The 24,256-nt window shown below is 39.0% G+C and overlaps 2 protein-coding genes across 15 annotated transcripts in view; one reads left to right on the top strand and one right to left on the bottom strand.

Annotated features, from left to right (window-relative positions):
• METTL15 (methyltransferase 15, mitochondrial 12S rRNA N4-cytidine) overlaps window positions 1–16,481 on the bottom strand; it is a 189,471-nt gene extending 172,990 nt beyond the window's left edge. For 2 of the 12 annotated variants that reach the window (XM_070273486.1, XM_070273487.1), the window contains exons 1-2: window positions 16,342–16,461; window positions 10,944–11,230 (exon numbers count right to left, since the gene is read on the bottom strand). In XM_070273486.1, coding sequence (XP_070129587.1) covers window positions 10,944–11,213 — 270 coding nt within the window. In that variant the 5' untranslated portion in view covers window positions 11,214–11,230; window positions 16,342–16,461. Of the gene's footprint in view, window positions 1–10,943; window positions 11,231–12,418; window positions 12,487–13,637; window positions 14,415–16,266 lie in introns of those variants that run through there. The other 10 variants (XM_023646201.2, XM_070273488.1, XM_070273493.1 and 7 more) reach the window with 9 other exon arrangements.
• Window positions 16,482–16,494: 13 nt separating this feature from the next.
• KIF18A (kinesin family member 18A) overlaps window positions 16,495–24,256 on the top strand; it is a 92,984-nt gene continuing 85,222 nt past the window's right edge. The window contains exon 1 of one of the 3 annotated variants that reach the window (XM_023646200.2): window positions 16,495–16,633. The gene's annotated coding sequence lies outside the window, so the exon portion shown is untranslated. Of the gene's footprint in view, window positions 16,745–24,256 lie in introns of all 3 variants that reach the window. The other 2 variants (XM_023646198.2, XM_023646199.2) reach the window with 2 other exon arrangements.

Below are 24,256 nucleotides of genomic sequence, written 5' to 3'. Positions count from 1 at the left end.
GCATGGATCTGCTGGACAAAGGGATGAGTCATGTCCCAGGGGGATGGAGCAGGTAGGCGTGACATTTCAGTGTGCTACTCAGAACGAGGGGCGATTTAAAGTTTATGAATTGTTTCTTTCTGGAATTTTCCATTTAATATTTTTGGACTGTAGTTGATGGCAGGTAACTGAAATCTTGGATAAGGAGGAACTACTGTACTACTGTTGACTCCATAAAAGATTTCAAATACCTTAAAAACAGTATGTAAACGGTTCATCACAATACCAGGTAGTGTAGGCTACCTACAAGTGCTACTAATAGCCCAGAAAACAAAATAAATGTCACTAATAAAATACTGCCTATAATAAACATACAGCTAATCAGGGAATAGAATACTAATGGGATTTTTAAAGACATACTTTAGAAGTATACATTAAAAAAACCTGCAAGAAATATAGAATCTGCAAGAAATATAGAATCTGCAAGAGCAAAATAAGCAACAACATTCATTTTACTTGAATACTCCCATAGAATTATAAAACAATCATCTATTTCTAGAAACCATAAAGTAATACAAAAAGAATTTTTAAACTTGTTTTTTAAAAAAATTTTCATGTGCTAAAATAACATAAAACTTACCATTTTAACCATTTTTAAGTAAACATTTCAGTGGTAGGTATTAAATACATTCATAATTACAGTTGTGCAATTATCATCCATCCATGTAACTCATTTAATCTTGTCAAACTGAAACTCTATACCAATGAAACAATAACTCCCCACTCCCCTCTCCCCCAGCGCTTGACAACCACCGTTCTACTTTCTGTCTCTACGACTTTGACATCACTACATACCTCTTGTAAGTGGAATCACATAGAATGTTCCTTTTTGTGACTGGCTTATTTCACTTAGTAAAATGTCTTCAAGATTCATCCATGCTGTAGCATACTGCAGAATTTCCTTCCTTTTAAAGGCTGAATAACACTCCACTGTTTGTACACAACACATTTTGCTTATCCATTCATCCAACACTTGGGTTAATTCCACATTTTAGCTATTGTAAATAATGCTGGTCTCTCAATTTTGAGTACATACCTAAAAGTGGAATTGCTGGGTCACATGGTAATTCTATGTTTAATCTGAGGAACCACCATACTGTTTTCCACAGCAGCTACTCCATTTTACACTCCCACCAACAGTGCACAGGATTCCAATTTCTCCACATCCTCACCACTTTCTGTTCTGTTTTTTTGATAGTAGCCATCCTAATAGATGTGAGGTTGTATGTCATTGTAGTTTAGATTTGCATTTCCCTAATGATTAGTGATGTTGAACATCTTTTCATGTGCTTATTAGCCATTCACATATCTTCTTTGGAGAAATGTCTATTCAAGTCCTATGCCCGTTTTTGAAGTAAGCTGTTTGTTTTGTTTTTGTTTTTGTTTTTTGAGGAAGATTAGCCCTCAGCTAACTACTGCCAGTCCTCCTCTTTTTGCTGAGGAAGCCTGGCCCTGAGCTAACATCCGTGCCCATCTTCCTCTACTTTATATGTGGGATGCCTACCACAGCATGGCGTGCCAAGCGGTGCCACGTCCGCAGCCGGGATCCGAACCAGTGAACCCCGGGCCGCCGAGAAGCGGAACGTACGAACTTAACCACTGCGCCACCGGGTCGGCCCCAAGCTGTTTCTTTTTTACTGTAGAGTTGTAAAAGTTCTCTATATATTCTGGGTATTAAACCTTTAACAGATATGTGACTTGCAAATATTTTCTCCCATTCCGTGTGTTGCCTTTTTGCTCTGTGGATAGTGTCTTTTAATGCCCAAATTTTTAACATTTTCATGAAGTACAATTTGTCCATTTTTTCTTTTGCTATCTATGCCTTTGGTATTATATCCAAAAAATCACTACCAAATCCAATGTTGTGAAGCTTTTGTCCTATGTCTTCTTCTAAGATTTTACAGTTTTAGGTTTTATATTTAGGTCTTTGATCCATTTTGAGTTAATTTTTGTGTATGGTGTAAGGTAAGCATTCAACTTCATTCTTTTGCATGTGGATAGCCAGTTTTTCCCAGCATCATTTATTGAAAAGACTGTCCTTTTCCCATTGAAGAGTCTTGGCACTGGTGTCAAAAATCATTTGACATATATGTGAGGGTTTATTTCTGGGTTCTCTGTTCCATTCCATTGCTTTATGTGTCTGACTTTATATCAGCACTGCAGTGTTTTGATTATTGTAGCCTTGCAGTAAGTTTTGAAATCAGGAATTACGAGTCTTTCAGGTTTGTTCTTTTTTTCAAGATTCTTTTGACTATTTGGGAGTCCCTCGATATTCTACATAAATTTTAGGATGGTTTTTTCTATTTCTGCAAAAAACATGATTAGGATTTTCATATGGAATGCATTGAATCTGCATATTCCTTTGGGTAGTACCGACATTTTAACAATATTAAGTATTCTACTCCATGAACACAGGATGTGTTTCCTTCTTTTATGTCTTCTTTAACTTCTTTCAGCAATGTTTTATAGTTTTCATTGTATAAATCTTTCACTTCCTTGGTTCATTCCTAAGCATTTTATTCTTTTTGATGCTACTGTAAATTGAATTGTTTTCATAACATCCCTTTAAGGTTGTTGACTGTTCATGTATAGGAATTTCTATGTGCTGACTTTGTATCCTGCTAGTTTACTGAATTCATTTATTAGTTCTAACAGGTTTTGTGTGTGTGGAATCTCTAGGGTTTTCTGTGTATAAGATCATATCATCTGCAAACAAGAGATAATTTTACTTCTTCCTTTCCAACTTGGATGCCTTTTCTTTCTTTTTCTTGCTTAATTGCTCCAACTAGAACTTTCATTACTGTGTTGAACAGAAGTGGTGAAAGTGGGCATCTTTGCCTTCTTCCTGATCTTGGAGGAAATGCTTTCAGTCTTTCACCATTGAGTATGATGTTCACTGTGAGTTTTCATATAAGACTCTTACTAAGTTGAGGAAGTTTCCTTCTATTCCTAGTTTCAATATTTTTATCATGAAAGGATGTTAAACTTCGTCAAATGCTTTTTCTGTATCAATTGAGATGATCATGTGTATTTTCCTCCTTCATTTTGTTAACAAGATGTATTACATTGATCAATTTTTGTATGCTGAATCATTCTTGCATTCCAGGAACGAATTCCACTTGGTCATGGTGTATAATCCATTCAATATGCTGCTGAATTCTGTTTGCTAGTATTTTGTTGAGGGTTTTTGCATCAATGTTTTTAAGACAATTGGTCTGTAGTTTTCTTTTCTTGTAGCTTTGGTCTTTCTCTGGTTTTGTTATCAAGGTAATGCTGACCTCACAGAATGAATTAGGAAGTATTCTCTCCCCACATTTTCTTTTTGAAAAGTCTGAGAAGGGATGATATTAATTCTCCTTTAAATGTTTGGTAGGACTCACCAGTGAAGTCCATCAGGTCCAGGACTTTTCTTTTTTCGGAGATTTTTGATTACTGATTCAATCTCCCTACTAGTTATAGGTCTATTCAAATTTTCTATTTCTTTGTGGTTTAGTCTTCGTAGGTTTTGTTTCTAGGAATTTGTCCATTTTATCTAGGTTATCCAATTTGTTGGCACACAACTGTTCATAGTACTCTCACATTATCCTTTCTACTTCTATAGAATTGGTAGTAAAGTCCCCATTTTCAAATTAGTAATTTGTGTTTTCTCTCCTTTTTTCTTAGTCGAGCTAGCAAAGATTGTTGATCTTAGCTAACTTTGTTACCTTCAATTGGGTTTCATTGATTTTCTCCACTGTTTCTCTATTCCGTGGTTCATTTATCTCTGCACTAATCTTTATGATTTGTTTCCCTCTGCTACATTTGGGTTTAATTTGGTCTTCTTTTTCTATTCATTAAGTTGTAAAGGTAGGTTGCTGATTTGAGATTTTTCTTGTTTTTTAATGTAAGCATTTATAGCTATAAATTTCTCCCTTAGTACCGCTTTCATTGTGTGCCATAAGTTTTGGTATGTTGTTTTTCTTTTCATTCATCTCTAAGTATCTTCTAACTTCCCTTGTGATTTCTTCTTTGATCCATTGGTTATTTAAGAGTGCATTGTGGGGCTGGCCCCATGGCCAAGTGGTTAAGTTTGCGCGCTCCACTGCAGGCGGCCCAGTGTTTTGTTGGTTTGAATCCTGGGCGTGGACAGGGCACTGCTCATCAAACCACGCTGAGGCAGTGTCCCACATGCCGCAACTAGAAAGGACCCACAACGAAGAATATACAACTATGTACCAGGGGGCTTTGGAGAGAAAAAGGAAAAAAAATAAAATCTTAAAAAAAAAAAAAAAGAGTGTATTGTTTAATATCCACAAATTTATACATTTTCCAGTTTTCCTTCTGTTATTGATTTCTAACTTCATACCATTGTGGTCAAAGAAGATACTTCATATGATATCTATCTTTTAAATCTACTGAAACTTAATTTTTGGCCTGACCTATGGTCTCTCCTGGAAAATGTCCCACATGCACTTAAAACAAATGTGTATGCTGTTGTAGTTGGGTAGAGTGTTCTGTATATGTCTACTACATCTAGTTGACTTACTGTGTTGTTTAAGTTCTCTATTTCCTTACTTATATTCTGTCTGGTTGTTCTATAGACTATTGTGAGTAGGGTATTGAAGTCTCTAACTATAACTGTAGCACTGTCTATTTCTCCCTTCAATTCTGTCAGTTTTTGCTTCATATATTTTGAGGATCTGATATTAGGTGCATAAATTTTCTAATTGTTATACCTTCTTGCTGTACTGGATCTTTATTTATTAATATATAATGTCCTTTTCTGATTTAATTAAAAATTCTCTTACCACCTCTATTTAATTAAATATTAAGCTGAGATTCCAGAAAGACTGTTTTTTTAAAAAAAAAAACGCCTCACTGTTCCATAATCCACTGTATAACAAGTAAACTATATAAACAAATTTATCACTGTTTTTATCTGTTTTGTACTTGGGAATGGATTCTTTATTAGAGAGAGAAAAAAAAGAATTCTACTGTTTAAAACACGTATGAACAACAATATTCTATGGCTACACCACGGTACATTCCAGGATTGAGAAACATAAAACACAGACCTTAACTAGGGAGTATCAAATGAGCTAAGGGAAAATCTCTACAGACTGTACCAATTTTCAGAATTCTCAGGCAAATTTTTTTGCCATCATATAATTCAGATATCCAATGGCGTCGATTATGACAATCGTGTCTGGCGTTGTTCACGCCTGTTACAAAGAGCCAAACGTAGACGTTTCTTCCTCACACCACATTCAAAGACATCAGCTTGGCAGCTCGAACTGGGCCATGATAGGGCTATGTATATCATGGAAATATGGAAACAAAATAAATCAGGGTTTTTGTTCTTTTAAATCACACCCCACCCCGACCCTCAGACCAGGTGTTAAATATTTACCAGTACAACACTGCAAATATCACACTCCAGAAGGTATTTTGATTCAAAGAATACTTAACTGGCCACATGAGTTTTTAAGTAAAAAACATTTTAGAAATAAACAATGGTAAAATACAATGTAAAATAAAAATTTGCTTCAAAGAAACATTTTTAAAAATAAGGGAGAAGAAATACTCTATCTTGATACAGTCCATTCCATCTAAAATTTTAATAATTCTTTCCTGGGGGAAAAAATAAAGCACATCTCACTACAGGTGCTATGGCATCGGTGCTATCTCTTTGAAAAGTTTCTAACTCTTTCAATAATTCAAAGTCAAATAAAATAAGCCCCTCCTCTCTATGATCAATCAGCCTTCAATATTTAAAAAGAGCAAACACACAGTCTCAGGATTTTCTCTCTGATGTTTACTCTCCATTAAAGATTATAAAGATTGTTCAAGTAAAACAAGTGAAATACTGTTACTGATATTAAGAAAGATCCAGAGGCCAGCCCCGTGACCAAGTGGTTGAGTTCACGTGCTCCGCTTCGGTGGCTCAGGGTTTTGCTGGTTCAGATTCTGGGAGCAGACACGGCACTGCTCATCAGGCCATGCTGAGGTGGCATCCTACATGCCACCACTAGAAGGACCCACAACTAAAATATACAACTATGTACTGGGGGGATTTGGGGAGAAAAAGCAGGAAAAAAAAAAAGATTGGCAACAGTGGTTAGCTCAGGTGCCAATCTTTGAAAAAAAAGAAAAATCCATTATATGGAGCATAATGAATTTTTTCATAAAGAAAATTGTCATATTGGGTACATGACGTTAGAAAAATCTAGTGATTATGAAATATTAAATGTTAGAATGTCAAAATACATAACATTTTGAATATTTATAAACTCAATCTTACAATCTCAGCCTGATACTTATCATAATCTATTTTGCATCAGTTTAGACACCAGCTCATTTTCTCAGCTCTAGTATCTGTTCCTTCACCAATTTTCTCTAATTACTTCACCAGACTGGGCCTGCCACACTGAAGCTAGAATCATATAAAAGCTTTGAGCCCCAGAAGCTACCTCAGTACCCAAGAACCATTCCCATTATTGGTGCTTCGCATCCGTCCTCTACTTTACTTGGACTTGTATTCACCCATTTAAAAATCATTACCAAGCCCCATGTTGCAGACCTCATGCTGGGCACTGGAGACAGAATAGTAAACGAGAGAAACACGTCCATGACTTCAAGGAGGGAAGTCTGCTAGGAGAGACGTCCAGTGAACAAATAACCTCATTAAAAAATAATTATAAATTATTCTAAGTACTGTGAAAGAAAAGTATACGACTCCATGATTGTATGACAGGGAGATCTGTCTCCTCTGGAGACTCAGAAAAAGCTTCCCTGAGAAGGTGAAATTTGACTCAAGACCTGAAGGATGGTGATGAGGAGAGTTCCAGGCAGAGCAAGCAGGACTTTTCCGCTCCGGACCGTTGCTGGAACTTTTACTTCCACCTTTGCTGTCTCCTGGGATTTTTCTCCTGAGTTTTATTGTATCTAGCTACCAACCCTGACCCTTCCTATCACCATAATAATAACAGTTAATGTTTATTGAGCTCATACTACTTGGAAGATAACATTCTAAGCAATTTACATATGTGAACTCATCTAATCCTCATCGTGACCACACGCAGTAGGTTGTATTTCCTCATTTTACAGATGAGGAATCTGAGGCACAGCCGTAAGCTTCTTGTCCAAAGTTACACAGCTACAGCTACAAGTCCTTGCACGTCCATCATCTCCTCATAACTTACCACTCTCACAGAAATCCCACGGCACCAAGTTAAATGAGGACTACCACTGGGCAAAGAACACCCAGTTTCCTACATCCAGCAAACTGCTACCATCTTCAACTAGGCAGGATCATGCTGATCTTCTCCATGTTTGAGAAATTAGGAATGAAAACTTGACCAAAGTAGCCTACGTTAAAAGATTTCCAGGAGGAAGAAAAATGTTTTGAGACTAAGTAATACATTCTTACTAAAAGTTATTCACTCAGAATACAAAATAATGAAAACTCAGCAAGGAGAAAGAACTATAATTTCTTTCATTCCTCCTGCACCTTCCAAGGGAGAAGGAGATAAGAGGATTTTTTTTCTTTTAATTCAAATTCATAAATATTTTTCTTGTATTTGTAAAACTAAATTAATATGTAGTAAATTGGCTATGATATAGAAGAAATTCCCAAAATCAATTATTTTCTTGAGGTAAGTACCTTTTACATAGTAAAGAAAAAGAAATAACTATGAAATGACCAAAGCCTCACTCAAAGCTCTATTTACATATTTTTTTAAGTTCCTGTTATGATCAAAAGTTTCCTTTGTAAATTCACCATTGAGGGTAATGTGAAAAACAGTAATTAAGCGCGTGATTGATACAAGTGAGAGTATGAGTCATAGTTTGCAGAAGAAAATGATTTTGGGGAAAAGGCTCAAGACGAAAAGAAGCAAATAATGGATTCTGGAAGAAATGAAGACCTCTCCTGTCCGAGGACTGTCACCAGTTCTTTATTACTTGAAGATTAAGGGAATAGTGAATAAGGCTGTCTGCCAGACAGCAGAAAAGGTAAGAAATAACACTGTCTCTAAGTATACCTCAGATGAAAGTTCTCAGACATAACATTCATAAAATTAAACTTTCTATAAAAAGTTACTAGAAAACCCAACTAAAATCAGAACAATGGAAATGTCAAAATAAGGCAACCTTATGTTTGTCAGGAACTTGAACAGAATGAACGGCAGGGCAGGCCAAGTGGTAGAATCGTCTAATTTTACTCCACTTGGTTTTTCAAAAAAGGCAGATCCAATACTGACTGAGTAGGAGACTTAGTGGGTTTGTTTTTGTTTGGCTGTTTTTTATTTCATAGGTTAGTGCAAAATAAATCTTTGATTTTTGCTACTAGCATTCAGCAAATTTACACAATGAGCTTTGGTTTCTGGTTCCAGAGGTCAAATTCAAGATACTCTCTACAGTTCCACTCTCTAACTAACTGGTCCTCCCCCTCACATATATATCTCAAATATACCATATAGATTTATATAAACTTTTTTTAAACCCACATTTAGGTATGGATATTAATTGCTATCCTTGCATTATGAATCTTAAAGGAAATGCAGAGAATTTCATTTTGATGAAGTCGGATTTAACAGGATGTTTTGTCCAAACTAATTTTTTAATTTACATTTTCATGTTTATTTTGGAGGCGCTATTAAGCAACAGCATTGAGCTGGATGCTTTATACACATAATCTCATTTAAGAATACCCTGTTTATTTTGTTACATAGATACTGCCTGAGGAGAAGGCAAAGAGAATAGTTTTATGATGAAGCAACCTAAGTCTTATCACTGACGGCCTTTATATGAGCCACATCCAGCCATTCTAGCATACATCATGTATACAGCTTAGAACTTAGTTCATGAAAACTGTCTGATCCAACTTGAAGAATTCTCAAAAAAAGAATTAAGAGCTGTATGTCCCTATGTATATGTGCACACATGCATGCCAGACAATGGATTCAAACCTATGCGGTCCAGTCATAGAATCTTTGCTCTTAACCACTAAGTCACTATACGCTGGAAAAAGAAACAAGGTGTGACTTTTAAAATGAAAATAACTGGTTGCTAATAATAGCAGCTTCTAGAATAAGAAATCATATTTCTGAAGTCAGTATGCTAAGTATTAGCATTAATATAAACAGATATTTGAAGAAAATTCACTACTACGAAATTTCCTTTCGTAAATGTGCTTAATTTTCAGAAAGTCTCTAGCTTCTTCTTTTTGGATATTATATCACCTAACATTTTTGTGATCTCTTTATAGATTTTAAAGCATTTTCATATCTAAGATCTTATATAATCCTGCCAGTAACACTACAAAAAAGGCAAGTGTGATAATTAATTTTATGCGTCAACTTGGCTGAGCCATGGTGCCCAGATGTTTGGTCAACCATTATTCTGGATGCTTCTGTGAAGGTATTTTTTGGATGAGATTAACATTTAAATTGTGGACCGCCTAAAGCAGATTACCTTCCAAATGTGGGTGGGCCTCATCCAATCAGTGGAAAGCCTTAATAGAACAAAGACTGACTTCCCTGGAACAAAAAAGGAATTCTGCTAGCAGATGGCCTTTGGACTCAAACTGCATCTCTTACCTGGATCTCCAGCCTGCCAGACTCCTCTGCAGATTTTGGATTTACCAATTCTCTATAATCTCATGAGTCAATTCATTAAAATCAATCAATCAATCAATCAATCACTCTCTCTGTTCTCTGTCTCTCTCTCCATATATATACATAGGTATTGAAGCATTCTGTATATATGGAGAGAGAGACAGACATACATACATACACACACACACACACATCCTATTGGTCTTGTTTGTCTGGAGAACTCTGAATAAGACAGCAGGGTAACTGAAAACTACGTCTAACAAAACAGGGAATAGGAATTCAGATCCACAACTTTGTCTTCGGTCATTCCTGAAAAGATACTAAAATTCTGAGGAATAGGGGCTAGCCCCACGGCACAGCAGTTAAGTGTACACGTTCCGCTTCGGCGGCCCAGGGTTCCCCAGTTCGGATCCCAGGTGCAGACATGGCACAGCTTGGCAAGCCATGCTGTGGTAGGCGTCCCACATATAAAGTAGAGGAAGATGGGCACAGATGTTAGCTCAGGGCCAGTCTTCCTCAGCAAAAAGAGGAGGACTGGCAGGAGATGTTAGCTCAAGGCTAATCTTCCTCAAAAAAAAAAAAAGATAAAATTCTCAGGAAGCTACACTAGAATTCAGTTTTCATACCCTAACCACTTAGCCAGGGTAATGTTCTTTTTCTTTTATAAACTGTTATTTGACAAAACTAACCACCTCTGGAAAACAGTTTGGCAGATCCTCAAAACGTTAAGCAAACCACTACTATATGACCCAGCAATTCCACTCCCAAGAGAGCTGAAAACATATATCCACACAAAAATTTGTACATAAATGTTCACAGCAGCATTATTCACAGTAGCCAAAAAGTGGAAACATAAACGCCTTTAAATGATAAATGGATTTAAAAAAATGTGGCAAATCCATACAGTGGAATAATTCAAGGAGAAAAAGAAATGAAGCACAGATATACACTACAACATGGATGAATCTTGAAAACATGATAAGCAAAAGAAGACAGACACAGAAGGCCACATAGTGCATGAATCCACTTATATGACATGTCCAGATTAGGCAAATCTATACAAACAAAAAATAGATTCGTGGTTGTCAGGGCCAAGGCAAAGAGGTCAATGGGAGTGAATGCTAATGGGTATGGGGTTTTCTATTGGAGTGATGAAAATGTTCCTGAACTAGATAGTGGTGACGACTGCATAACCATGTAAATATAGTAAAAAACACTGAATTGTACACTCTAAAACTGTGAATATTCAGATAAGTGAATTATATCTCAAATAAAAACATGTTAAAAATATAAAACTAATCAACTTACCTGTCCTTTTTGTGGTGCCAAACAGCGAACCACTTCCTCCACCATTACCGGAATATGTAATTTAGTCATGGCTTCTGAACTGCTGTCTTGAGATCTCTGTAACTCCTCAGCTCCAGTTTGATTTGTTTGCTCCTGGGCTTCAGAATGGCCATATCTTTCTGCTGTAGCGTGTATTTTTTTTGGCCAGACACCTAAATTAAATACGCCTGATTCCAACGAGCATGAAAGCAATTCTTTACGGATTCTAGAAAAATATGGGTATCGAAGCATCCTGTAGCTCAAAAAATCTAGAAAAAAAATTAAAAATATCATGATTGCTGGATTTTTAAAAAGAATGTTATAATACTTGGTAAAAAAGCAAATTAATATGCAATAGTTAGCACAGGAGAAAATACGTTAGACTCATCATCTCAAACAAGTGACTAACGGTGACTAAGCTCCTTAGGAAAGCAGGAACCCAAGACAACCCCACAAACGATCTAAAAATATCAGTTTTTAGAGTGGCCTGATAAGCTCTAAGACCATCAATGTTTTAACCACCATAGATGTAAAAGTTGACTATGTAGATATAATTTTTCTGAAATATACTTTTTTTGAATTTTAATTAAGTCCAAAGAATGGGTTCAATGTATTAGAACTGTTTATTTGCAAAAGCTATCTGGATGACTGAAGGGATTATTAATATTATCCTACTTCAGGTTCAAGTTATCTTTTATTTCAAGCTCTTCTAATTGTTTTTCTCATAATGTTAAACCTTCATCTTCACTTTAACTCTGAGAAATTATCCCTAGAAAAGACTAGGCCTGTACAGCCAAAAAGAAAGGGAGGTGATCGGTCTGTGAAATCTTGCAGACTTGTCGTGGATATTCTCTGATACTTCATCTCACCATGGCTTATAGATCAATGAAGTATATATCAATTTAAACTATAACTTAATAGTTATACACTTAATAGTTAAACACTCAACTTGAGCAGACACTGGCATTCAGATCCACCTTTGTTTTAACTGTCTGCTCCCTGCCCCCAGAAACAAGCAAATAAATGATTAATACATTCCTTTCTTTTCTCATACTTGCTCCATTTTATTCTGCAATCTGTAACTCTTTAAAATGCAGAGGGAAAAGTATTTATGTAAATACATTAACAGAAGACATTTTGACTACATTATGCTTTTTACTCAGCTGGTTGCCAGCAACATTTTTGATACTACTACAGTAAATACCAAGTTAACAGCACTCCCTCTTCCTCATGGATCATAAGTTATTTAAGAGTAAGACCCACACTTTTATATCCACAAAATCAGATGCACACTAAGTGCTTAATAAGTGTTTTCTGAAAGAAAAAAAAATGGACGGATAAATTTCTAAAGAACTAACATTTTTATCAGAACTTGCTTTAGGAAATTTCACCTCTCTGACTGACCCTATCAAAAACAACATTCTGAAAATACTTCAAGAAACATAAATCCCACTTACATATACCTTCCCTTCCTTTTGCAATAGAAAATGAAGCATAATGTTGAAAAGTTGATCATATCTAATGACTAGAAAAGAAAGAAATACCAATGTGTATATATTTGATATTATATAAATATAATATCAACAAGACGTTACCTTGAGAATAATATGTCAACTTTATCAAAGACACAATCCATAGAATTTATGTGGCAAATGTGACACAGGAAAAATAAGACCAAAAAAAAAAAAAATAGTAGACGAGAAATAAGTTTTTTAAGTAAAATTTTGGATTTTAGGCAGTGAAAATTAGCCAAATTATTAATTATGCCTTACATTTTCCAGAAAGCTTATACAAAGTCAACCCAAGCACCTTCTAACTGAGTGTTTCTAACATTTTTCAACATAAAAGCTAACGTCTATTGAGCACTTACTAAATACCACTTACCATCCTAAGCACACTACACGTACTAACGCATTCAATCCTTACCACAACTCTTAGAGGTAAGTACTATTATTACTTGCATTTTACAGATGAGGAAAACAGAGAAGTAACTTGCCAAAAGGTCACACAGCTAAAGACCCATAAAGCGAGAACGGTAACTCCACCATTCTACCCCCAGAGCCTGTCATCTTAACCTCGATGCTATAAACATAGGCAATGGGTCTTTTTAATGCACTGACATAACTGGAAGGTACTTTAATTACGCTATGTATTTGTAGTATTTCATGAATCAGATTCTTTCTTTTTTTAAGGAGCCAATATTCTATTGCTTTAGTCCTACTCCACTCAGAAATATAGTGTTCTGTGGGGTACCCAACAGAAGACATACAATGTATAGGTCTAAATAGTGGAATCTGGACGATTTAAACAAGCTACGCTCTACGTCCAGATTTTGATAATTTTTTAAAAAACGAAACAGAAAAACTCCAGCAATTCCAACATACGAAACAGAACCACAAAGGAAAAAGCAAGTAGAATAGATAGAAAAAATGCTTCTTCTGCCATCATTTAATTCTTTTCTGCTTTCAATTTCTATGTATTTACTCAACTATGTTCAAGGCACAAAGCCGGAAGGCTTTGTTGTGCTCTAATTGGCTACTAACGTGGGCCAACATGGAGAAAGGGGTTCAATAATTAATCTTCCTTTTTGGTTGCTTTCTGATACCTCCCCCAAAATGGAAGGGGGTAAGCTCTAAAAGGAGTTCCTTCCCTCTCCTCTGCAGCCATGTCTCCTACCAGATCTTGCAGAGCACTCCTGTAGCCTAAGAGCCGGCCACCCTAAACGACGTGAGGCAGTTTATGTTCCTTCTGTCACAGGAAGGAGCAGGGAGTCAGGAATCCGGGGCTCCAGAGCCAACTCCGTGGTTTCCTAAGTAAATCACTTAACTTTTCCAGGCCAGCAAAGTCCAGTTTAAACTGCTGAGACCAGGGCCTGGGCCAGGTTCCTCTTTTAACTGCGGGAACGCAAAGGGGAGTGGTCCACTTTTGAAAAGGCCTTCCTCCGCGGCGCTGCCAAGTCCTGCCATCGCAGTCGGCTTTGCCAGCAGAGAAACCCCGTTGGGAAAACTTAATTCCTAAGGCCAAAACCCGACCTGGAGGCTGGCACCTGAACGCAGAGCAAGCGAAAAACGTTCTAAGGGAAAGACAGGGAGCATCCTCTTCCCTGAGAATGACACGCTGACGAGGGAAAAGTGTTCAGAAACTTCTGAACTCCAGAGGAAGGAGTGGAGCACAGGGAGCGGGAGCGGGGCGCGCATCCTGCGTCCGGCGAGGACAAGCGAGCCCTGGAGAAGGCCCCCCATCCTGGGGCGGGCTCCAGCTCCTCACCTGAGGCGCGGAAATGGCTCAGCGGGCCCCTAACTCGGGACAGCGACGACCACAGCGGCGCCGGAGAACCTGCACTTGCGGCACACGTGGGCCCCGCCCTGGGGGAAACTTGAGAGGACGGACAGACTGGGCCCACGTCCGCCCGGGCACGCGAGTCCCGTCTGCCTTTCGTTCCGCTGCTCCCCTCCCCTGGCTGCCGAGGGGTCGCCATGCGCTTGGAGGGGCCGGATGGGGTTCCTGGGGGAGCGGGTTAAATAAGACCCGACCATTGCCAGGTTTAAATTCACTTCTACTTTTTTTTTTTTTTTAAGTCTGATGCAACTTTAAATCTAACTTTCCATTTTACCCTTATTTCCACTCTTTCAGTTTACTGTGAACCTAACGTAAATTTCTGTGTTCTGAATGACACGGCAGTTAGTTATACTTCTGGTGGGAATTTCTGTCTCCTTAGCACTACATTTGGAAAATTTGGGTTCTTTTTACCCTTCATTTCGTTAGAAAATACGTCAGTCTCTTATCCTTTCTGTTATACCCCTTAATGTCTTGCCAAACTAAAGGAAAGCCAGCTGGCATAGTAATGGCATTGATTGTAACATTAAAATTCCTCTGCTTTAACTAAATATACAATCCTTTAAGAATACGGAACGCATCATCTGAACACTACTAAATGGCAAGTGTAAAGCAGAATTTAAAGTTATATGTAAAATAAGTATTTAGATTAGGTGTAGAAACACCTGTGAGACTGCTAAGGATTATACAATGCGGGTGTCAAAAACCACGAAATTTAAAACACTTCTACTTATTCACCAATGAACAATACAATTTTACAAGAAATTGGTAATACATGCCTATTTTCAGACTAGATTAAGATAGCATCTTAACATCACTTGATCTAGAAAGTGTTTCAGAGACGTATAATTCAATTCTGTCTTGGCTAGTTTGTACAGTTCAAGAGAAATATTTTCCTTAGTGATTTTCTGAAAACTTCAGTCTTCTCTTCAGTAAAATAAATAGTGTCTACATTTCATGGGCTGTTTTGAGAATTAAATGAGATAACATACATAAAGTTATTTGAAATAAAATTAAAAGGCTTCTCAATTTTATTACCAGACCCAGTACCACACAAATAACTACTGCATTAGCTAAGATATGTGTAATACAGCCAGCAACTAGTAATTTTATTGATGCTGTATCCAGTGTTCAGAAACAATCATATAACATACATCATATACAATACACAGTGCTTCTGAGTTTCTTCAACAGGAAATAAATGTCCATAATATGGGGATTTTCCATACGTTGTTTCACTTACAACACTCTGCATTGGTTTTGTGCCATCCTATTGATACGGTGATACTGAATCACCAGAATGGAAGCTCCAAGAGGGCAGGGATTTTGACTCAGTTGTGGGCTATTATGTCCCTAAAATCTCCAATCAATAATTGCCCATTCAGAATGAATGGACACAATAATGCTAATGTAAAAAACAACATACAGATCACGCTGTTAAAAATATCCTGACAAATAAAGACGAGATATCTTAGCAAACATATTTCCCAGGTATTTTTTTTCCTTTTTTTTAAAGTGTACATTCTGAAATAATACCTACAACCTAGGACTTAAAAAAACACTGCATCCAATAATGAACTAGGCAAATACACTGAAACACATTTATTTTCTCATTCTATCATTAGAAAGAAATCTAAACAACAGCCCTACACCAAGTAGTTTCACGTTCAGCACTAAAAGGAGCAGGACCCGGAGTCCCGAGAAATGAAGCCTGGGGCCTCCAACCAAAAGCCCCTGAGTTTCAATCAGTCAAGGCGAACTGACCCCAGTTCGGTCCAGGTGAAAGTGGCGGGAAGGCACAGGTCCCTACCCCTTCCAGAGCGCGGACCTGCGCCTTGGCGGCCTCAGTACCCAAAAGAGAAATGGACAAGATAAATACTCAGAACCCATTAATCCACACCCAACAAGCTCCGCCCCTCCCCCTGGCAGAGCACACACGCCAAGCCCCGCCCGCAGCCGTCTCACTCACACCCTGAACCCTGGGACCCAGCCGGCGCCCGCGGCTCCGCACGCGCCCTGAAGATACCAGGTAGCCGCCTCCCACCTGCCGCTCGGCCTCGCCCCGCCCACCTCGGCCACCGCCTCCGCCCACGGGCGTGCGCGTTGCCACGGCGACGCGGAGCCTGGCAACGTCCACCGCGCAGCGCGGCTGAGCCTCCTGGCGCCGAGCTGCCGCGCGGCGCGGCAACGTCCGACGTGATGACGTCACGAAGACGGCAGCCAATTAAAGGAGGCGCTGAGGAAGCTGGCTTGGGTTTGAATCTGGTGGCTGAGTTTGAATCGCGGGGAGGCGGATGTCGAAGTGAGGGGCGGCGGTAACTTCGCCGGGGCCTGGGGTGAGTGAGAGGCCGGCGAGGAGACAGCCCTGGTGTCATGAACGCCCCCTTTTGATGACCCGTATCGCTGGAGCGGAGGGGTCCCGCCGCCTCAGGTGCGGAGGACCAGGTGTGGCTGTTGACAGACGCGGAAACGTTGGTGGGGGAGGGGCGGGGCGGGGAGGAGGGGGCGGGGGCGGGGCGCTTGGGGGCCTGCGGGGACGCGCGGGAGGACGGGGTGCGGGCCTGCCCGCCCAGCCCCTCTGCCCGGAGGGGCCCTGCCCGCCGGCGCGGAGGGCAGGGTCCGCTGCCCTGGATCCCGAGAAGGCGCGAGTCCTGGAGGGCGCCCCGGGCGGGTTCCTTCCCGATCCGCGTTCAGCGTCTGGTCCAGAGGCGGTGCCGCTGGACTCGGGCCTGGGCCGGCCCCCCGTGTCGCACACTTGCTGTCCGGCGGGGTCCGCTGCAGCTTGGCCGGGTCGGCCGGGAGCCCGCCCCGAGTGCCCGCGGCGGCAAAGGGCCGGTGCCCATCCCGAGAAGACAAAAAGGCCTCGGGGCCGAGGGAGCGCGGGTCACGGCAAGGCCGGATAGGGGGACACACCGGCGTGGCGGGACTGCAGTGTTTCGCCCAAAGTCACCAGGAGGTGTTTTGCCGCACTTTAGCTCGTACCCAGCAGGTCAACCTGACCTTAGTTCTCCGGGAAGAACAGCTCTCCTTCAGAGGAGGGCTGGGACGGTGTCAGCGAGCGGGAGACGCTCCTCGCTGTCATTAGAGAGGCGTTCCGGGCCTTGGGGAGTGTCCGAAGCACATGGACAGGGCGTGTGTGCTGGGGGCTGCTCGGGGGAAAAACACGTTTTGGGCCGAATCACCTTAAACCAGAGTTGTCTTCCCCATACCCCTCAATGCGTGACAACTTGTCATCCTCATCTGCCTGCCCTGCCTCCGGGGACTGCTGAGGATCAGGGGAGGTGTGGAGGAGAGCCCGCCTGGCACAGTGCTCTGCGAGGGAAAGGGACTGGATACGCTGAGAGTCTGGCCCGCCTACCCTCCTCCAGGGACTCATTAGGCACTGGGTTACTGAGAGGTCAGGCTGGCTGCTGTTTCCTCGAAGAGAAGAGGTCATTTGACCAGAACTGAATAAGCTTGGTTGTATAATTTGTAGTTTGAGTCATTAACTATTGACAGTTGGGTAAATTGTTAGGCATTCTACAGGTTGTAGTTGGTAGTGTAGTTGGTATTTATGAACTTGGGTGCTAGAGAGTATAAGATACAAAGACTAGATAGTGTTTGCTTTTAAGCTTCTGTTATTTTGTAAGAATTGTCTGTTTCAGTAAACAAAGATTATCTGCCTTGATCCGTAGGAATTAATCTCTTCTGTTATTGAACAAGTATTTGGGAGTACATAAAATTTTCATTTTAAAAGTGCATCTCATGCCACTGTAAATATACCCTGAGTCAATTAAGGTACACAACAAATCACTTTCATGCTGTGAACTCTGCGAAAATTAAAAGGAAAAAATAGCCCAGGTGTCAATGCTGCCCTTCCCTCCATCTGCAATTTTCATTTTTCCTTGATGCTTGTAAATTAGTAGAAGCAGTGGCTCTTATACTGAAGTTATTTTCAAAAAGACGTTTATGTTGCATCGAGACTGTAAGTAATCGTGTGGAGGATAGTTCCTGGTCCTAAAGAAATGTTCGTTGAATCTGAATCTAATTCAAATTTGAATTGTATTTAAGAAATAATTTGTAACTGTATCACTGCACATTCAGGACAGTTTGTGCAACAATTCTGTTTCGTTGTTTGAAAGCCTCCTTTTCTGGTTCCAGTGGAACACAGTTGTTAAGAACATGGACTTTAGATTTGGGCCTGAGTCCACATTCTGGCTCCACTTACTAGCTGTGTCATCTTGGAAAAATGACTTATCCGAGTGCTAAGTCTCTGCTTTTGTAAAATGGAGACAATAATAGAATCTACCTTATATGATTTTTTTAAGGATTGTATGAGATGATGAATGTCAAATGTTTACCATAATGCCTGATATATTGCGTGTGCTCAAATGATAATCATTTTTGTTCATTATTACTAGTTAGGACCATATTGACCTAACCAAGAGTTCTCAGTTAATAGCATATTTGCTGAGAATAGATACTGTGTGATATCTGACAAGCACAGAGAAATCATAAACTTTCAGTTTTATTTCAACATTCATTCACCAGTTTCTGTACTAGACCCTGAGGTTTCTATCAAAAGTAGGCAAATATATATTTTTAACTTATATAAGAAAATTTCTGGGGATTATATGTTTACATCAGGGAGAGTAGTGATTAAAAGCTTGAGCTTTAAATTCAGTCATTCCAGAGTTCAGATTCCTTGTGCTTCCAGTAGTGTGACTAGCCAGTTAACTTAATCTCTCTGTACTACGGTTTCTCGCTCTATAAAATAGGAATGATAATAATACCCGTATCATAGGATTATTATGAGAATTAAATGAGAAGTATGTAAATTGCTTAGCAGGTTTCTCTTTGTAGAATAAAGACTCCATAGAAAGTATTCCATAAATATAAAATTGTAATTAAATGGAAGGTTGTGTTTAAGGTAAATTTTAATAGTTTTTGGTTTTTGAAATAAAAATACCTAGGCTTGTCTAAAATCCAAACAGTACAAAAGGATATAAAGTAGAAAATAAGCCTGCATGTCACCCAGACCTTTATATTTCCCCACTCTGGGGCAACTGTTGCTATTAATTTCTTGTATTCTGTTCCTGAGAGCCCTTGTGTATCCAGGTATGTACATGTCTTTTAAAAATGCAAATAGTTGCATGCCAAGTCTGCTTTTCTGCACTTGTTTTTGCAAATATATCTTGAAAATCTGCTTTAGTTCATTCGTTTATTCAACAAGTGTATACTGAGTCCTAAATATTTGACAAGCCCTATTCTAGGTTCTGGGGTAGGAATTCCATACTCACACAGTGCTTACATTCTAGAAGAGAAACAACAGATTTGTAGCCAAATAATTTATATTTTCCGGTTAGTGTAAATGCTAAGAAGAAAAATAAAGCAGGTTAAGGAATTAGAGAGGCCAAGGGCAGGGTGACACTATTTTGAATGGAATCTTTAGAGAAAGCCTCTGAAGTGACAGTTAAACAGAGATCAAAATGATGAAATGAGGGATTCCAATTTGCAAATATCTGAAGGTAGAGTCTTCATGCAAAGGCCATGAGGCCAGAACAAGACTGAAGTGTTGGAAGAACACTAAGATGGACAATGTCATGTGACTGAAGCAGAAAAATCAAGAGGGAGGGTAGCATTTGAAGAAAGGGTCAGAGAGGTAGACAGGGGCCCGATGTAGAACCTACAGGAGTTTGCATTTTATTCTTACACTGGAAAAGTCTGGAGAGGTTAGAGCAGGGGAATGACATGAGATACATCTGATTGCTTTTGAAGAAGGTATCAATATAATCAATGAAGTAAAATTTTATTATTATACTTGCATATAATTGGGGATGAATCTTTAACTTAATTGGCTTATATTTTATGTAGGATGAACAGTAGCTAGGTACATTATAAGTTAAGGATTTGCCTGTTCAACTTGGTTTATATTATCTTGCAACTGTTGAAGAGAATTAGGTTTTAACACCTGTTCATTAATCATAGCAGAGGAATGCGCTGTTCTATGTAAGTGAATCTCCCAGAAAATTTAATGTTACCCTTGTTAAGTGATAGACTTTTAACCACCCTCAATGATTAACGTAAAACATGATCTTCCCATTTTCTTAATTTTGTAAGCAAAAAATAATTGGGCACATTGTTTAACTTTTTTTGATGCCTCAGGGTCCTCAGTATGATTGGCTGTTACTTCCAATCATTGTACTCTCCTGTAATATGTTGATTCTCTTAGAGAAATATATTGTTTGTTTGCCTCTACTGTAAGTGAGCAAGTTGCTTTCTTGGAGTTTGTGTCTACTTTTTCTAATTTATTAACTCATTAATCACATATTTGAGAACTTACAATCTACCAGGCTCATTATAAGAGATTCGGGATGTAAAGGTAAAAACATACAATCCTGTTAACTGTTATTTCTTGTATCGTTTTCTAATCATATGCAATATACATAAAATTTTAGAGCAAGAAAAGAACCTTAGATATCATGTAGTCCAAACCTCTTGTTTTATATATTAGTAACTAAAGCCCTTCATTGCTCTTTCTTTTAAACTCTGCTCTCTCTACACTAGACAAATACCTTTCTAGTATGATGAACAGTAGTGTTGGAAGTGTTTATCCTTTATGCTTTAGTCCCACCAATGAAATCCTAAGAGCTTGCTCTTTTGATTCTATTCAACAAATACCACTTAGGAATAGAAACGATAAAATTGATCAGAGGCTGTGATACTATCTTCTGAACAATCTTCTGAACAGAATTTTTGAATCAACACAGTATTGCACAGATAACAATGTTTAGGCTTTTCTTTTGCCACTTCTTAGTAAACATGATCAAGGAATTTGCTGTCTGTGTGCCTTAATCAGAATCAACTAGATGTCCATTTCTTACTTCGTCATGTTAGAAATGAAAGCAGGCATTAGATATTAATGTAGGAACAACCTCATTAATCCCTGAAGACATCAAATCACTATATTTGAACATAACACTAATTTGTACATTTTGATGATTCTGTTGATCTTAGGCATTTTTATTAAGAAAAGTATACTCATTTGTTTTGAAAAAGTAGGGAAATGTGTGATACTTTAAAAATTAAGATAAATGTCTTTATTAAAATCTGTAACAAGTTGTAAAACATAGTTATATTTGACATTATGCTTCTTAAACCCCTTTAGGTAATTGTCAGAATTTCTCCTTGAAGTGTTACTTGCCTAAGATCTGTTGCCTTCTAAAATACCATCAATAATTCCCACTTAACTTCAACATCAAGTCTAAACTCTGTAGCCTTGCATTTAAGATCTTCTAAATCTGGCCCCACCCTTAACCAGTTTTATCTTTTTAATGCAACCCTCTCCCTTCCCTTTTGTTCTCTCCGGCTGCATCAGGACTGAGCAAAGCTAAATTGAGCATTTCTTTAGATAAAATTATAATCATCTAAAACTAAGCAGTTAAAAGAAACAAGATTCAAGCAGATTGACCATGCAGCCAGTTAGTTTCCTACCACAGACTTTTGGACTTGCTGCCTGAAATACTCTTGCCCCAGAGAGCCACTTACTTGCTCACTCCCTCACTTCAGTCTCTGTGAAAAGTCACCCCATTCGACAAGCTTTTCTCTACTGCCCCATCTAAAATAGGAGCCCACACATACACTCCTGACCCCCTCTATCCCAGGGTGCAGGAAAATGCCAAGCACATGGAAGGCTCTCAAATATTTTTTGAATGCATAACTAGTTTTCCTTTCTGAAATGTTTTTTTAACCTGACAATAACTATCTGTCCTTCAGCCCTCAGCTCCTGTCACTTTCTCTAGGAAGCTTTCTAACTCTATTAATCCCCTAATATAGTTTCACGTAGCACTGTTAACCTTTACCTTATAGCACTTGTCACAGTTACACCTTTACATATTTGTGTCACTATTTTATTAATATCTTTTTCCTTCACTACACTATATATAGTAATAATAATAATAGCAAACACTTGTAGTGCAAACTCTGTGTCAGTTTGTTTCTAAGTGTTTAATCCTCACAACTCTGTGAAGTGGGTATTATTATTAGTCCTACTTTACAACTGAGGAAACTGAGTCACAACAAGGCTAAGTAACTTGCCCACTGTTACAGCCAGTAAGTAGTAGAGCTGAGATTTTAACCTATGTTGTCTGTCTCCAGCATCTAAAAATTGACTTACTGACTTGATTAGTTAATTAATTAATTAGCAAGAGATGCCTTCCAACCTTGAGATTCTAAGAGCTGTTTTTGAAATAATCACCTGATGTTTTATATATGTTTATTCAGCCATTTGATTTGTGTATATTTTACCTATTATTGAGAAAAAAGTATATTAAAGTCAAAGCATTGTTAAATATTTCTAAAAGCTTTTAAAAATGTGTGTGGTGTTTAGTGTTTGCTATCACCAAGATTGTGTGATGCTGCTAGTCTTTAATAGACAGGGATCAGAGATGCTAAACATCCTCTAATACATGGAGCGGTTCCAAACAGGGGAGAATTATCCTACCCAAAGTGCCAGTCATAAGCCCATTGGGAAACACTAGAAAGATGGACCATTATCTTTGGGAAGAAGATGCAGGATTGGGGGCAGATAGGAAAGAGAACTGACATTTATTGAGTGCCTTGATACATTTAATACTTATTATCTCTTTTAGCCTTCATGACAGTGATAAGGGTGTATTACCTCTTATACAAATGAGAAACCTGAGACTCAGTGAGGTTAAGTAACTTGTCCCAGGTCATAGAAGTGAGGTATAGGTGTTTTGTGGGACTTGGCTAGACAGAGGCTCAAGGATGAAGAAAGAGCAGAGTAGTAATTCACCTGGAACCTGACTGTTAGGACCCAAATGACTATGCTTTCTTCTTGAGCATTCTATTTTGGGGGAAGTACAGAGTCCTGAAAAGGGAGTGCTGTGTCCAGTGTCTTCTGCATTTAGATTGCTTTGGCCTTACTTGAATTCTTCCCCAAAGTATATGGTTTTATGACATATTTTAGCTTTATCATTACTGTTATTTCTCCCATTTTAAAAAACAAACCAAGGCTGGCCCCGTGGCCGAGTGGTTAAGTTCACTCACTCTGCTTTGGCAGCCCAGGGTTCACCAGTTCGGATCCTGAGCATGGACCTACACACCACTCATCAAGCCATGCTGGGGTGGCATTGCACATAGAAGAAGTAGAAGGACCTGCAACTAGGATATACAACTATGTGCTGGGGCTTTGGAGAAGAAAAAAACAAACAAACAAAACATCTTCTTTTAACTCCTTTTCCCTCTCCACCTCCACCATTTCTTTGCTCACTTTTGCAGTAGTACTTCCTGTATTCACTGTCAGTCAGAGTCCTCCCATTCAGGCCTTTGTCCCATCGTTCCCCTCAAATGGCTTTTCTCATGGCCTCTGTGTTGCTAAACCTCATGGTTACTGTTAGTAAGTCCTTAACCTATTAGCAATATCTAACACAATCATTCTCTCCTCCTTGATTTAAAAGTTCCTCCAAAATCTTAATGCCATTTGAGACTTTAAAAACTTTTAGGGGCCAGCCCCATGGCCTAGTGGTTAACTTTGGCACGTTCCACTTCGGTGGCCCAGGTTTTGTTCCTGGGAGAGGACCTAACACCACTCATCAGCAGCCAGGCTGTGACAGCAACCCATGTACAAAGTAGAGGAAGATTGGCACAGATACTAGCTCAGGGCAAATCTTCCTCAAGCAAAAAGATAAAGATTGGCAACAGATATTAGCTCAGGGTGAATCTTCCTCAGCAAAAGAAAAAAAAAAAATAACAGCTTCAGGTGGCATTAAGACTCTGAGGACAGTCTTTACTTTCTTAACTTGGCTTCCAAATGCCTCAACATTTCCATGTGGATGTCTAGTAAATTTTTCGAATTGAAGATGTCCAGAGCTGAACTGATCTTCCTCCCAAAATCCGCTCTACCCTCTGTTGTTTCCACCTCAGTTGATGGCTGCTCTATTCTTCCAACACTCGGT

Source organism: Equus caballus, chromosome 7, assembly GCF_041296265.1.
Source record: "Equus caballus isolate H_3958 breed thoroughbred chromosome 7, TB-T2T, whole genome shotgun sequence".
Lineage (NCBI taxonomy): Eukaryota > Metazoa > Chordata > Mammalia > Perissodactyla > Equidae > Equus > Equus caballus.
Note: the sequence above shows the minus strand (reverse complement) of the source record. Positions and strands in the feature narration are given on the sequence as shown.